The sequence below is a fragment of the Bufo bufo genome, chromosome 6 (assembly GCF_905171765.1).
Source record: "Bufo bufo chromosome 6, aBufBuf1.1, whole genome shotgun sequence".
Lineage (NCBI taxonomy): Eukaryota > Metazoa > Chordata > Amphibia > Anura > Bufonidae > Bufo > Bufo bufo.
The window spans coordinates 63000806-63017130 of NC_053394.1; the positions used below are offsets into that span (position 1 = coordinate 63000806).

Genomic DNA, 16325 nt, shown 5'->3' on the forward strand with positions numbered 1-16325 from the left:
GATGCAGATATCAGAACAGGACGCGCAGTATCTCTCTATCTTCACTTGTGAACACAGGAACAAGCAATTTAACGAGAATTTTCCACTGTGTAAATATTACCTGAAACAGAGTTATTGTCCTAATACAAGAGCAGACATAATAAAAGCTCGACACCTTCAGCTTTGTTTTAGATGGGTGGATATTTATAAGAATGCCGTGTAACTTCCTAGTTTCAAATCACAGACTGGCTGCCCGGAGCTGCACTCATCACAGCAGAGCCTTCACTGCGATGCCAGCTGAACGCAGGGGAATTGTCAAATGTGAAGCCTCCTGACCATTATTGGACGTAATTGCACTTTACGTGCTTCGCTTTTGATTGCGACTTTGTAACCACTGATCTGCTATGGGCTACGTGGTTGTATCGTGTCAGTCTGAAGAAGGTTTCAACTTCACCTATTTTAATTTTTATTCCGAGTTCGACAGGTCCCTTACAGTGAAAGTGTTTGAGACTTTATTCCTCTCCGTGGTGTTCTTGTTCTCCTGCTTGATCAATATCTGCGCCATTGTCTCTCTGGTTAAAAAGAAGACAATGGTAACTGCCAACTGCTTTGTGCTGAACCTTTTCTGTTCGGACTTGCTGTTCATCAGCATGATACCGCTCATCTTAGTCGTCCGATGGAGTGAGGATTGGATCTTGGGTGATTTCTTCTGCCATCTGCTGTTTTATGTCATCTGTCTCAGTGGTTGTGTTATTCTGATCTCCCTGTCTGCCGTGAGCCTGGAGAGGATGATCTGTATTATGAAGATGTCCCAGGCCACCAACTATAATGTTAAAGTGGTGGCAATAGGAATGGCGACCATCTGGTGCTTCTCAGCCTTGACCGCCTTACCCATGTGTCTGTTCTTCAATGTGGTAACACAGACCGTGAATAATAAGGTAAGTTCTTCTGTATCGATCGTTTTTAAAATCATATAGCTGGAATATATAGCAAGAGTGTTATTTTTTTTACAATTTCTTTATATATGCGGTTTTAGATGTGTTTTTTCTTTACTTCCATTTTATTTATCTCAAACATTGCCTTAATATATATATTTGCAGAAATTATATATAAAATAAATAAAAAGATCCATATCGTTACTTTATCCTCTCATCCCCTTTACATACATCTATCTAAGAAAGGCTATTCAAAATAATCGCTCAACTTTATAGATTTGCCTGATATGGTTGACCTTCATCAATCTGAACTTTTATTATTATTATTTTTCGTTGTAATATACAATTGGTGATACAATATTTTAATCTTTTTGATGTGAATACATTTCCTATCCTACATACATACTAGAAGGAGGATTGCCTATCTTATTTACATAATTATTTCTGAGAGTTAAAAGCTGCCTTAGATTTGTGGCTTAATTTGCGCTAGAAAACAGTCATAAATTAAGATAAATTTGCCGGGCAAGCGACCAAGCCTCTTTCCACCCCCGTCACGCCCCCTTTAGGGAAAGTGGTAAGGGTGGCGTAGAAGAGGAGAGATGTGAGAATTTCTTTAAGTGTTTTTAACGCAACTGTTCAGGTACAAGGGAGATAATAAATCTCCCCCAATGCCTCAATTGTTTTCCTGCTATCAGTGAGAAATTCACTTTTTAGTGTCTGGTGTATAAAGTTTACATGAACGCTCCTATGACCACGTGCTGTAGGTTATGTACGTGGTCATATACGAGTAAATATGTTTAGCTACGGTCTGCTAGTTCTGTATGTGATGGGAAAAATTTTTTTTTGTTGTTGTCACCTGTGTGCAGTCATATGCAAGTCATACACAGAGCAGCAGACCAGGTTGGCAGGAATTTTCTGCTACGAGCGTAAAAAACCATCGGAAGCCACAATAACATCAATAACTTGTGCTATTTTATAACACTAAGGCCTATTGCACACGACCGTATGGCTTTTTCAGTGTTTTGCGGTCCGTTTTTCACGGATCTGTTGTTCCGTTTTTTGTTTCCGTTGTGTTTCCGTTTCTGTTCAGTTTTTCCGTATGGCATATACAGTATACAGTAATTACATAGATAAAATTGGGCTGGGCATAACATTTTCAATAGATGGTTCAGCAAAAAACGGAACGGAAACGGAAGACATACGGATGCATTTCCGTATGTGTTCCGTTTTTTTTGCGGACCCATTGACTTGAATGGAGCCACTGAACATGATTTGCGGGCAATAATAGGACATGTTTTATGTTAAAACGGAACGGAAATACGGAATGCATATGGAGTACATTCCGTTTTTTTTGCGGAACCATTGAAATGAATGGTTCCGTATACGGAACGCAAAAAGCGGCCAGTAAACGGGGGAAAAAAAACGGCCGTGTGCAGGAGGCCTAAGGAGCACATTTATTCAGACCGGCATTTTAGATCCCCATAGCTGGCGGTGAATCCGCCGGAGTTATGAAGAGGCGCTGGCCTCTCCATAACTTCAGCGCATTCAGCGCCAGTTCTAAATGTCAGACAGCTTCCTTGCTTAATTTAGGCGTGTTTCTGTTTAATAAATAACCCCTAAGTCCCTTTTAACACTTTATAGTCTGCCGCCCAGAACCCTATTAGACACCTGGAAAAATCTGTGTTTGAACAAGCAAGCAAGTCTCTTCCAATTAAAAGCTGTTTCTCCATAGGAATGAAACATTTTGGAGGTACACAAGATGATATATTAAATAGTTGAAATGCCTGATCAGCGAAGTCATCACTAAAGAGCGGATGTAAAGATACAAAATACATAGGTTTAATAATGGGTTAAAGGGGTTGTCCATTTTTTAGATATTGATGACCAACCCTCAGCTGCAGTGCGCCAGCACAATTTCTACACAGTGGACAGAGCCTTCTGCTTCCTGCTCCGTCCACTAGTTTCCAGAACCGGCAGCTGATTGGTGGGGGTTCTGGGTGTGGGACCCCACCGTTCTGATATGGATGACCTTTCCAGAGGATAGGTCATCACAGTCTAAAATCTGGACAACCCCTCTAAATGTAAATGGATATTTGATTATCGATCCACGTACAAGGAGCAATTCAAAGTACAAAAATTATGCTTTAGGGCAGGGGTCTGACTGATATAGGGGCCGCATATAAAAACAATTTGATGTTGACAGGCCGCATTCATTTCAAATACGATACAATACACGTGTCGCACTCGCCGTCCCTGAGCTTCACTTCAGATGGCCACATCCAGGAATGACGCCAAGAGCTCCCCTAGTGGTGAAAACAGTAGGATGAAAAAGTTATCACTACGTTTTTTTGGGGCATTCTAATCGTTTTTCTAAAATAAATTTATTTTAAATTCATACAAACACCAGATCGGCATCCAAATTTATTTAGACCCCGGATTACACCCTAAATCAGACCACTGCCCCTATAACCCCTCTGTCCCTTAAAAGCAGACCTCAGAGTAGACAAAAAAAAACTTCTCCTCCTCCAGGGGCCGCTACCACTCTGGCTCCTGGTGCAGTACAGCACTGCACCGAGTCCTGACGTCGCACAGCCTTAGGTCATATTGCGCACTACTGTACATCCTGAGGTCGAAGATCCAGGTCAAGACATAAAGCAGTGTTGGAGCCAGGAGAAGAGGACCATGGAGCAGTGAGTACTAGCAGTGCCATATTCACCTCTCCCTGGTCCTGTACTAATGAGTGCTTCCACAATGGTTGCTTGCCTTAGGAAATTTCCTGGGTGCATTGAGAGATCAAGAAGGGCAGTTTCCTAGTCATTTCATTGGAGGCAACATCAAAATAGCTAGAATAGGAACAGCAGCATTAACCAGAAAATAAGGGGCAGCTGGATGTAGGCAAAGGCCCGTCCATGCAGGGTTCTTCAGACTCTCAGATAACCAATGTCTTTACTATAGATTTTGTAAAATGTCTACATTCTGTCGCATCTTCAGAAAGGTTCACGGTTGAGCTTTATGGGCAATTTTGCGACAGAGAAAGACCAATAAAACTTGATCTTGTATGCAATGCTGACAACTGTGTCCTAGGTTCTATTTTGTGCATTAAAGGAGTTTCCGGTTACACGAAAAATTCAACAATAGTGCATTTTGACTCTGCAAGCGTAATTGCAATCTGTGACCTTCACCCTGTGTTCATATCCCGGTGCAAGACTCACAGAGAGTGTCTATAGCATCAGGTCTCTGCCTCTCCTTCCCCTCCCAGCTCGGACATCACAGATACAAGCCTGCTTGAAGCCCTGCTGGAAAAACCCCACCCTAAAACATGACATCATTGCTGACATCACGTCTACAGGCAGGGTCCAGGAGAATGAGCAGAATATCGCCCTCAGAGGCAAGGTCACTGATGATGTGTCAGCAGGACAGAGCTTTACAAGGCTTGTCATGCTTCCGATGTAGACATGATGTCATCGGGACAGGGAACCAACACTAAGGATATTGTCACCAAGATGGAGTGCAGCAAAAGAGTGCATTGCGGATAAACAATCACTATTAATAATTTGTTTCCTTCAATTTTTGCTGAAAATAGCAAAACCGGTATACCCCTTTAATTTTTCTATTTCTTCTTTTTCATCTTGACATTCACCTACCTACTTGTAAAGCTTTAGCCATGCTCAGTGTGCTGTGGGGGAATATGGGATATTGCTCCTTGGCTGCTGTATGTAATATGAACTGTAGGGGTGTATGTCACATTTATGGTTATTTCATGGTAGCCTCTACTGTAATACACATTCCAGGATTCTTCTTGGAGTCCCATAATTTGTCCTTGTAGTAGTAGTAGTAGTATTATGCATTATTACTGCAATTACTTCACTAACCTATAGATGAAACAGAGCGCAAACAATCTGCTCTCTGTAAACAGAACGTAAATTACAGTAATAACCATCAAGTAAGGACCTGGAGCGCAAAAGGGTCAATCTCAAAAATCCCAGCACACCACTGTTAAAGTGGTTTTCCGAGACTTAAATACTCCTCAGGATAGGTCATCAGTATCTGTACCCAGAACTCCCGCCGATCTGCTCTTCGAGAGGCCTTTGGCTCTTGCAGTAGTGCCGCAGCCTTTTTGCAGCTTTCCCTAGGTCAATGATGACACGTTTTTCGGTCACATGGCCTAGGTGCAGTTCAGCCCTATAGAAGTGAATGGGGCTGAGCTGCGATGCCGAGCACAGCCGCTATATAATGTACGGTGCTGTGCTGGGGAGCATGGAGAAGGCCGTGGTGCTCACATGAGTGCCGCTGCCTTCTTATACAGCTGATCGGCGTGGGTCCTGGTTGTCAGACCCCCACCGATCAGATGCTGATGTCCTATCCAGAGGATAGGTCATCGGTATTGAAATTTTGTAAAACCCATTTAATTTAAAGAAAGAGGGGGTCATTTATTAAGCTGAAATATGCCTATAGTAGGCGTATTTCAGGCGCAGATTGAGGCACAACGGTTAGTTACGCCGCAATCTGCGACTTCTCCCCATTCATGCCAGATCTAAAATTGGGGACGGGCTGGCCCTCTCATTTACCATTTTCTACGCCTGAAAAAGGTCTAAATGTAAGACAGCTCAGAAGCTGGCTTACATTTAGAACCGGCGGAGGATCCACCAAAGTTATGAAGAGGACGGCACTTCTTTATAACTTCGGTGGATCCAGGGGATTTAATAAATATGCCCCAGAGTCCTGATAGACAACAGTGCATCCTCAGGATAGGTCATCAGTATCTGATCGGTGGAGGTCCGACACCTGGGACCAAGCACAACCACTATACAATGTACAGCATTTGCTTGGTAAGCTGCGAGAAGGCTGCGGCACTCACAGGAGCGCCGCTGCCTTCTTGAACAGCTGGTTGACGGGGTTCTCGGGTGTCGGACCCCCACGATCAGGTACTGATGTCCTATCCTGAGGATAGGTCATCAGTATCAAAATCTCGGAAAACCCTTTTAAGGTAAAACAGCCTGTTATATTTATTCTGAATACTCACAAGAAGAACATCTTGTATAAAACATGTAGTAAAATAGTAGAAATCATTTCAGGATGGAGCTCATAAGCACTTCTTCAGGGGTGGGTGCCGGTATTGTTGGTAAAGCAGGTGCTCTGACACTAAATATTACTACCAATGTAGAGACTCTCTTTACTTTAAACTAACAGTAGTGTGCTGGGATTTGTGAGGTTCACCTGCTGCGCTCCAGGTGCTTACTTGGTTAATGGTACGTCACTAACCTAATAGCACATTTACTATATGCACAGTCATTAGAAAAACAAATTGTACCCTCTTTGAATTTTATAGTTTTACGTATCAGGACATAATAAAAAAAAATAATAATTCTGTTTCCCTAGAAGGTCTTAAAAGAAGGTAAATACCACCTCACATGACCAGCACCCAACAGATTCCACCGAGTCATTGTTTATTCCTCAAAAAATGAAGCCAAAATGGAAAAGGAGGTCATTTATGAAGCGAAGTATACCACTTTTTGGCGTACTTTTGTCGCAGATTCGATCGCAAAGGGGATTTGTGGCCCAATCTGCGACTTTTCCCCGCTCACGCCACTTTTCCAAGGTGGCGGAAGGAGGGAGGGTGGCGGAGGCGGACTGGCCGGCCTGTCTCATCTATCATTTTCTATGCCTGTTTTTGCCGTAGAAAATTACTTGAATCTTCACCAGCAAGTCACGCGGCCAGTGTCTAAGTTCTGTAAAGGATGGCGCCAGTGGACATGGACCAAGACCGGCGTCTAAATCGCCGGTCTTAGTAAATGTCCCCCTAAGTCCCTCCATGAACCAATAGCTTGTAGGACCACCTTTAGCAGCAATAACTTGAAGTAATCATTTTCTGTATGGATTAATCAGTCTCGCATCGTTCGGGAGGATTTTTGGCTCGCTCTTCTTTACAACGTTGCTTCAGCTCATTCAGGTTTGTGGGCATTCGTTTTTGCACAGCCCTTTCAAGGTCCTGCCGTAGCATTTCCATTGGGTCGAGGTCTGGACTTGGACTGGGCCATTTGTTTTGCTTTCCTCATGACTGTAGCTTGTCTTCTAAGTCGTGTCATTTTATTTTGCATTTTGGTAAAATGTCTAGCCACTTGTCCGGACCCATATGTAAACTACTGCGCTCTATATGCAAATCTGGTCTTACAAAAAGTCTTTTATTTTTGTATTTGCATACATATAATTTTCCCATAAATGTCCTTCCTCACCTGCAATAATACAGGTTTATTAAGAACAGATTAGTGTGTTTTATACCATAAATACACCATTTTAGATTGTTATGCTTATGCATCTCCATTTCCCCCTGTCCACTATTAACACTGCTCCAGGGATGTGATGTTTCTGTAGCTATGGGTGTGTATGACCACTGCTCTATGGCAGCTTCTAAATGCAACCCCTACCGCAGTTGTGGTCTTCAAAGCCCTTGCACAGGGATGAAATTCAACCCCCCACCCCCTCCCCCAAGGAGCAATACATAGAAAAACAAAAAGCCGTATCTGGTGAATTGTCCTCACTGTATATGGCAGACATAGTACTCTACCCAATAATGTGACAGCAACCCCCGGCATGTCTGTTATCTACTCCTCCAGCTCTTCTACATTGAGGCTGTATGCATGTAATGCTCACAGCCTTCTTGCATGGGAAGATTATGGTGCCTTCCTATGTGGCAGATCTTGTTGCAGAAAATTTCTGCGACTAAAAATCAGTTCCATTCATCTGAATCAGGAGGCAAAAAATTGAATTAAAGGGGTTGTCTCATGGATGCCATCCTGTAGACAAACCCAAGAAGAATGAAGATGATGATCTTTCCTCAGTCTAGTGGCTTGGAAAGCAGGCGTGTACATAATCGCGCAAGCAGCACTGTAGCTCCAGATCTCAGTGGGACAGGTCCACAGCATACACAACAGCCCTGGAGCTGTTCACTCCAGCAATACAGAGCTAGAGCAGCTGCTGAGCTCTGAAAAGTTTTTCAGATCTTAGACAGCACACTCCTTCTAAGGCACTGAGCATCGGGAGCGCGCACGCGCAGGCAAGCAGTGCTGCTTGCCTGTCAATCAAACAAAAGGTTACTGCCCGCTCAGCAGACAGGAAGCAGGGTGATCTAGCGCTGCTGAAGAGGCAGCAGAGATAACCCCTTTATGGAGGGTACCTGCAGCCAAAGGCAGGGTTTATAAGTACCAGGAGCATCAGATCGTTATGTACCCAACCGGCAGCCATGAAGAGGCCTCTGCCATTCCTTGCAGTCACCGGCCCTTCAGAATTCTTCCCGTTGAGGTCTATGGCCAGTCTGCCCCCATTTACAGCGTTATGGACCGCAAACCTACAGAGTGAAACGATTTACATTATGCAGGAAACAAATGTGGAACTAAGGGATCTGAAGTGACTCATGGAAACAGACCAGGGAAGGGACTTATGCAAACAATACGAATATCAAGTGGATGCTTGTCCCTTACCACGTGGCTGATTGGAGATGATTGGTAGTATTTCATCCTGCCTGGACATAGGACGCCTTTTTATTTATTTTACCATAACTTCAGTCACCCCTTTCCATAAATGAATAGGACATAAAATGAAATCAGTGAGGTCGAGAAGAAGCAGTTTTCGTGGAAAAGTAGTGTCTGTGGATTTCCTCTACTATAGAATTTGTGTCATTGGAGACAGAAACCTGCTTCTCGTCACAATTGGTGAGGTTGCCTTTTTAAGGTAGCGCTGACATGTTCCACATCGCTTTACAGACATAGCAACAAGCTGTCCCCAATGGAGCTCACAATCTATGGTCCCTATCAGTATTTCTTTGAAGTGCGGGAGGAAACCGGAGGAAATGCACACAAACACGGGGAGAACATACAAACTCCATGCAGATGTTCTCCATAGTCTGATTCGAACCCTGGACCCCAGTGCTGCAAGGCATCTTTGAGAAGACTATTTTCCCACAATTTCATTGCCCATGACAATACCGTTAAAAATAAGAATACAAACACTGAATGGGATATTTTTTTAACCGCCTCACGTCCGCCCATAGACTATAAACGTCCTATGGGTGGACGTCTATTTCTGACAGCACGTTTTAGAACGTCCTGTCAGAAATAGCAGCTGCACGCTAATCGTGCAGCTGATGATCGGGTTGCCCGCTGTCAGTGACAGCAGGGCAACCCTAAGACAAGGCAGGGACAGTGCCCAGGTGTCCCTGCCTTCACGATCGCTGCAGACACAGCGCTTACCGAGCGCTGTGCGCTTCCTGTTCCGGCCCGGCGGTCATGTGACCGCCGTGACCGGAGAGTGCAGGGGCTGTGTGAGGTCTCTCAGAGACCTCGATCAGCCCTGCTCTGAGGCTGTACAGCGCTGGATTGCTGCTGTACAGCCTCTATAGGGGTGCATTTCCACTGTAACTGGGGCTACTATGTCAGCCCCAGTTACAGGAGAAATCAACAGTGAAAAAAAAAAGAAAAAGTGAAGCAAATGTCCCCCAGAGGTCTTGTATGACCTTATGGGGGACGAAAAGTGTAAAAAAAAATAAAAAAAATAAAGGGTTGAAAAAATAAAATAAAATAAAGTTTGACATGTAAAAAAAAAAAAAGTTCCCAAGTAAGGAATAAAAAAAAAAAATTAAAAATAGAAAAAATAAAATAAAATAGACATATTAGGTATCGCCGCGTCCGTAAAAACCAGCTCTATGAAAGTATCACATGACCTAACCCCTCGGGTGAACACCGTAAAAAAAAAACTGTCAAAACAAGCAATTTTTGTCACCTTGCATCACAAAAGGTGCAACACCAAGTGATCAAAAATGCGTATGTCCCACAAAATAGTACCAATAAAACCGTCACCTCATCCCGCAAAAAATGAGCCCCTACATAAGGAAATCTCTCAAAAAATAAAAAAACTATAGCTCTCAGAACATGGACACATTAAAACATATTTTTTTTGTTTCAAAAATGCTATTATTGTGTAAAACTTTAATAAATGAGAAAAAGTATACATATTAGGTATCGCCACGTCCGTAACAATCTGCTCTATAAAAATGTCACTTGACTGAACCCCTCAGGTGAACGCTGTAAAAATAAATAAATAGAAACTGTGCTAAAACAACCAATTTTTTGGTCACCTTGCCCCATAAAGTGTTATAATGAATGATCAAAAAATCATATGTACCCAAAAATAGTACTAATAAAACTGGCACCTTATCCCCTAGTTTCCAAAATGGGGTCACTTCTTGGGAGTTTCTACTGTAAGGGTGCATCAGGGGGCTTCAAATGGGACATGGCATCTAAAAACCATGTGGAGTTCCTTTTCTTCTGCGCCCTGCCGTGTGCCCATACAGCAGTTTATGACCACATGTGGAATGTTTCTGTAAACCGCAGAATCTGGGTAATAAATATTGAGTTTTGTTTGGCTGTTAACCATCGATGTGTTAAAGAAAAAAATTGATTAAAATGGAAAATCTGCCAAAAAAGTGAAATTTAAAAATTTGATCTCCATTTTCCTTTAATTCTTGTGGAACGCCTAAAGGGTTAACAAAGTTTGTAAAATCGGTTTTGAATACCTTGAGGGGTGTAGTTTCTACAATGGGGTCATTTATGGGGGTATCCACTATGTAGGCCCCACAAAGTGACTTCAGACCTGAACTGGTCCTTATAAAGTGGATTTTGGCAATTTTCTTAAAAATTTGAAGAATTCCTTCTAAACTTCTAAGCCTTCTAACGTCCTAAAAAAATAAAATGACATTTCCAAAATGATGCCAACATAAAGTAGACATATGGGGAATGTTAAATAATTAATATTTTATGAGGTATCACTTTCTGTTTTAAAAGCAGAGAAATTGAAATTTAGAAAATTGCGAATTTTTCAAATTTTTTAGTAAATTTGGGATTTTTTCATAAAGGTGAAATATTTTGACTCAAATTTATGACTATCATGAAGTACAATGTGTCACGAGAAAACAATCTCTGAATGACTTGGATAAATAAAGGCGTTCCAAAGTTATTACCACATAAAGTGAGATATGTCAGTTTTGCAAAATTTGGCCTGGTCAGGAAGGGGGCAAAGGGCCCAGATGGGAAGTGGTTAACCATCCTCCATTTTCATTGTGAGAGTACCTAACTTCAAGAACTGAAATAGAACCAGAAGTGAACTTATTGAGCAGTTTCTCTGTTGTGTTCACAGTGGAAAATAACATGTCAGGGGAAATCTGGAAGGGACATGTGATGTCACTATCCTCTGAAATACAGAGTGATTAGGAAGATCCTTAATAAAGGGGTTGTGTCCCTTCAGCAAGTAGCATTTATCATGTAGAGAAAGTTAATATAAGGCACTTACTAATGTGATTGTCCAAATTGCCTCCTTTGCTGGCTGGATTCATTTTTCCATCATATTATACACTGGGGCTATGACCACCCTGCAATCCATCAGCAGTGGTCGTGCTTGCACACGACAGGAAAAAGTGCTGGCCTCTCCGGTGACCAGGACTGTAGGAGCTCACATAGGCTAGTGTGCAAGCAAGGCCACTGCTCCTGGATTGCAGAGTGGTCGTAACCATGGAAACGAGACTTGTATAATGTGATGGAAAAATGAATCCAGCCAGCAAAGAAAGCAATATGGACAATCACAATACATTAGTAAGTGCCTTGTATTTACTTTCTAAACATAACAAATGCTATTTGCTGAAGTCACACGACCCCTTTAAATATTGTAACCTGTCTTATCTGGGAAGAAAAGTGGAGCCAAAACCAAAGACCTGTGAGTGTAACCTCTATTGTTTGTAGGCTTTTTGAAGATTTTCTTAGAAATGCTATTTTTGTGCTAGTTGTGAAGCATGTGAGTACAGAGAGCATGTCACAGTGACGCTGGGCACTTGCAGGAGCAGAACCTAGCTTAATAAAGCTTCATATTCACACTACTCCTGATAATAAAAGCTCTACCAAAGTTATATTTGCACTGCCCTCCCCAGCCCCTACCTCTAGTGCTGTCAGCAGTTTGGCAGGATGAAAACTCCTGACAGACTGGATTCCCTTTTAAATAAAATGTCATATTATCCATACCTCCATAGACATTCTAGTAATTTTTTTTTGCCCATTTTGTGTTGCACAATCATGTAGCAGGGACGTTAATCTTCACGATGAACTCACAGTAATGTTGCGGAAAGAGTTAATAGTTGATGCGACTTGGATTATGAGCATATCAGGAAATAAGATATATTCTCTGATACCGACATGCACTAAACCGTATGTCATGGTGCCAAGTCACACACAGCTTGGGGTTCTCCTTTTCAGAATGTCTGTTTGCTCAGTAAGACGTTGCACTCCCAGTACACATATTACATGTAAATCCATTTACTGATCCGCAAGCTCTCACCAGTGACTCATGAGGAACAGGTTTACTTTAGGTCTATCTTCCTTACGCATTTGTCAAACAGAGCTTTTAGATTCCACAGTAGCAGGCATCGCCTCCATGCTGGACTGTGTCCGAGGCTCTCGTATCTCCTAATCAGTTCTCTTTTGCATAGCGTGATAACATCTTCCATAAAAATCATTTGAAAGGTCATCTCACATGGGAAAAGATCATAAAGCAAGAGAATAAACACTTCCCTTCTTACATAAATTGTTACCTTTCCTAATGTGGAGGGCAGCACTGGGTATTTGGAGTGGCATGGTGTAGTCGGTACGGGTACCCATACCCCTTCAACACTCATTCACCAATAGTTATTTCGCTGTTCCGGCTGCGCTTTTTTGTCTGGCCGCCTCTCGGCTTGTTTGCCGTGCTGCGGACGGACCTCCGGCCCGCCCCCATTATGGTGAATGGGGCCGGAGCAGACTTCCGGCAGCGCGATGGGCTAGCGTTAGCACGGATCCGGCAGGCTGTTCTCCCGTCGGAACAGTCTGCTGCCGCAAGTGTGAAAGTAGCCTATACATATAGCAGAACCCACTGACTGGCTGACGATCTTATGTGTATGGGTGCCTCCTGACTCCCCCCCCCCCCTGCAGGATGGGGCATATTTCATTTATCATGCCCGATCCTTTGTTCCCCTGGGAGAAAAGTCGCTGCTAGAGGTGTCTGGCAGCAGCTTCCTCTTCTCTCCCTATTGGGAACACATACACGCTTGACTGATCTGAACGTGTATGTTTATGGCGGGGTTGAGAGGAATACTTGTCAGCCAAACAAACATTCAGCTCGCAGCTAGTGAATGTACCAGACTTTGATCCGAATTTCAGGATAATTTTGATTCGCCCTGAAGCAAAATTTCCTCGTGCTTTGTGGTAACGAATCAATTTAACCTGAAATAGTGTAAAACAAAAACAAAAAAAAAACATACTTACCTGATCCATGTGCCGGCCGCCATCATCTTGCTTGAAGATCTCGCATGAAATCCCATGCGCGGTAACGTAGGATGTCACCATGCTGGGCGGCGTGATGACATCATCACGGCCGCGAAAATTTTGCTCCAAATCTGCACTTTGATTGACAGGACCAAGCAGTGAAAACATAACGCCTGGCCATGTGCATATAATAATAATGTTAAAAATATAACACGTTTATTTTCATGTTGTGTGCCATCTCGTCCTACCCTTTTTTTTTTTTTTACTGATGATGTATCAGCATTTGATTGGCGGGGAGAAGGCAGTAGCACCATAGCCTTCTCGCTGCTTCCCACAGTCCAGTGACGTCGGAACTATATCATGTGGCCCGTGCGCAACTTAGCACCGTTGAAGGGACAAGGCCGGCGATCAGATGCTGATGATCTATCCACAGGATAGATCATCAGTAAGAAAAAGGTAAAGAACCGCTTTAATATCTTTTTGTCACAAACAGTCCCATTTAAAAAAAAATATATAACAATGTGAGTTGTACTGAGATCAGATTGTTACGTCTGTGGCCAGCTTCAGGCTCTGATATGTTTGTCGTGACCTGTTGTACTGTGATATTTTTTTAGGTGCTAAATTATGCACTAATTCACACAAGCTTCAAAATTACTGTATCTCAGCCCACTCTTTGAAATTATTCAAATCTTTCTACGTGGCAATTTTTTTTGTAAAAGCTGAATGAATAGCTTCCACCGACCCCCCCCCCCACCCCCCACCATCTCAGAATCTACAATTCCCCTAAAGCCTGTATCGCACCTGCCCTTTCTTTGGCAGATGACCATATGAATGCTCATTAGCCATCATCTTGCAGTGTAATACTGCCACCAATTGTGATTTTTCCATGCGGCAGATTGCACTACCTAATTACGATCTGCCGCCAGCAAACCATTAGACAGTATGGGGGCGAGTGACGGCATAACGATCGCTCCTCCTCATGCTCCGGTGGAGATCACTGCATGTAATAGCAGCGGTCTCTTCCACTAGCTAGCAGGTGATTGCCGGGAGGAAACGCTTCCCTCCCAACAATCGCTTGCTCAATCGGCCTGCGTAACACAGGCTTTAGTATGGAACCACACGCCTACCTGCACCAGAGAACACGCAGTGTTTCTAGGGATGAATACCTTTGTGCATGAAGTCCGATGGAACCTGCCACATTTTTTTTTCCACCAGAAAACCCTCCATACAGTATGACTTCATGAAAGGCATTTCATCATATGAAATCAGAGGAATATGGAGGTTCAGTAGACTGCTTATGCACCTTTTTGGAGCACATCCTCACAATTCGAGATGAGCGAGTTGATTCTAAACGCAGCAGATTTGACCTGAATTTGGTAAAAATATGAATTGCATCAGAATTTTTGGTGATTTGAGTCAGACGTCGAGTGTTTGGGAATACATATTGTAGGATTTTAGGGGGGTATTGTTAGGTCATAGTCTTAAGTTTTGGGGACTTTTCAAAAGAATTTCATTGTAGTCTTTGTTTCATGCAGGGCAGTTTTTTTCCGAAATGGGTAAAACGGATGGAAAATGTGCACAACTGAGCATAACTGTTGCTTAAAATACAGGATCCGTTTTTTTATATATTTTTCTGTTCTGATAAATCAGAAGAAGGGAACAATAGTCTTATCTTCATTTCCCTCAAACTTGATATTGATCTTTGTCGACAAAGCCTTAGGAAATCCCCCATGATGTAATGTTGTTACATGAAAAAAACATAATAAGGCCAAAGAGATAAACACTTTTTACTAAGATTCTTCATCTTTAATATTTGATATGATATATATGATGTTTTTCACATTTGTTATTGTTGAGTGTGTAATGAGCATATGGAAGTATATTATTAGCTAGATCCTCCCCTGAAAGAAAATCCATCATCAGGTCATGTCTTTTGTAATCTTCTAATCTTCAGGTTCTGGTAAATAAAATGGAAATACCAATTTGTCTTCTAAACCAATAAATCATTTTTTTTTAGAAGAGCCCCCAACAAAAAGCTGACCTCAGCGTGTCCCACTGCTGAGACCTCCAGCAATCATTCATAATCTGTCAGAACTGAGCAGCAAGTGTTCGATTCCCCCACAGTGCCACCACAGGAAAAATGAAGTATTACACAGTTCCCATTTCCCACAGATATACCAGGTCCTCCAGCGAGGGAAAAAAAAATGTATAGTCAAAGTTCATTTTGGTTAACAGATTTGCTTCCTTTCTGTTACCCCAGAAATTGTTGGGTTTGGGAATAGTTTTTGTAAATCACACAAGCCCTTGGAAGTATAACTTTTCATTATTTTGGACATATAATGAGAAAAAAAACAGTTCGCTCAGAAAAGTGAGATGAAGGAAAAGAGGACAAGATTGTTCATTACCTAAATGGGCCCGTAGACACAGAATTAATGAACGCCCCAAGCGGAAACCTAACAGTGCAAAGGGAAGACAAGACTATCCAGAGAAATCATATTCTCTTAAAGGAGTTGGCCACTCTTTCATTCTTTTCCAAAATGTGGTAGTACAGTAAGTAATACAGTAACCTACTAATATATTGTATGGTGAACATCTGCACCAGTTTCCTGCTTTTAAAACAACTTAGGTAGATGTCAGTGGTTCACATCCCTGGTTGGGTGGCATTGTAGTACCAGTGTGACCACTGATGGACAGTCATGTGACCGAATCATTCTATCATTGAACTGCCCAGTGCCCTGGACTGCTCATACGCTACAGTTCCTTGTCATGCACAGTGACAGTGTCAGCACCCGGACCTCCACCAACCAAAGCTTCTGATATGTGACTATATAACATGTCAACATTTTTATAAATGATAGGTTGTCTTAATGGGTCGTCTGTGACCATGTCACTAGAAATTAAATTACTTTGCAATTTTTTTTTAAAACAATGGCAGAAATGCACCCACAAAAAAAAACATAAAAATGTATCAATTAATTTTATGCACCCCAAAACAGTACCAATTAAAAACCCAAGGCCTTATACGGAGACTGACCAAAAAAATTAAACAGCTATAGGTTTATTTGTTTTCATG

The 16325-nt window shown here is 42.3% G+C and overlaps 1 protein-coding gene across 1 annotated transcript in view; it reads left to right on the forward strand.

Annotated features, from left to right (window-relative positions):
• The first annotated feature begins 239 nt into the window (after nucleotides 1–239).
• Nucleotides 240–16325, forward strand: part of FFAR4 (free fatty acid receptor 4) — a 29699-nt gene continuing 13613 nt past the window's right edge. Inside the window, exon 1 of the mRNA XM_040436866.1 lies at nucleotides 240–917. Within this exon, the coding sequence (XP_040292800.1) occupies nucleotides 384–917 (534 nt within the window). The 5' untranslated portion in view covers nucleotides 240–383. The remainder of the gene's footprint in view (nucleotides 918–16325) is intronic.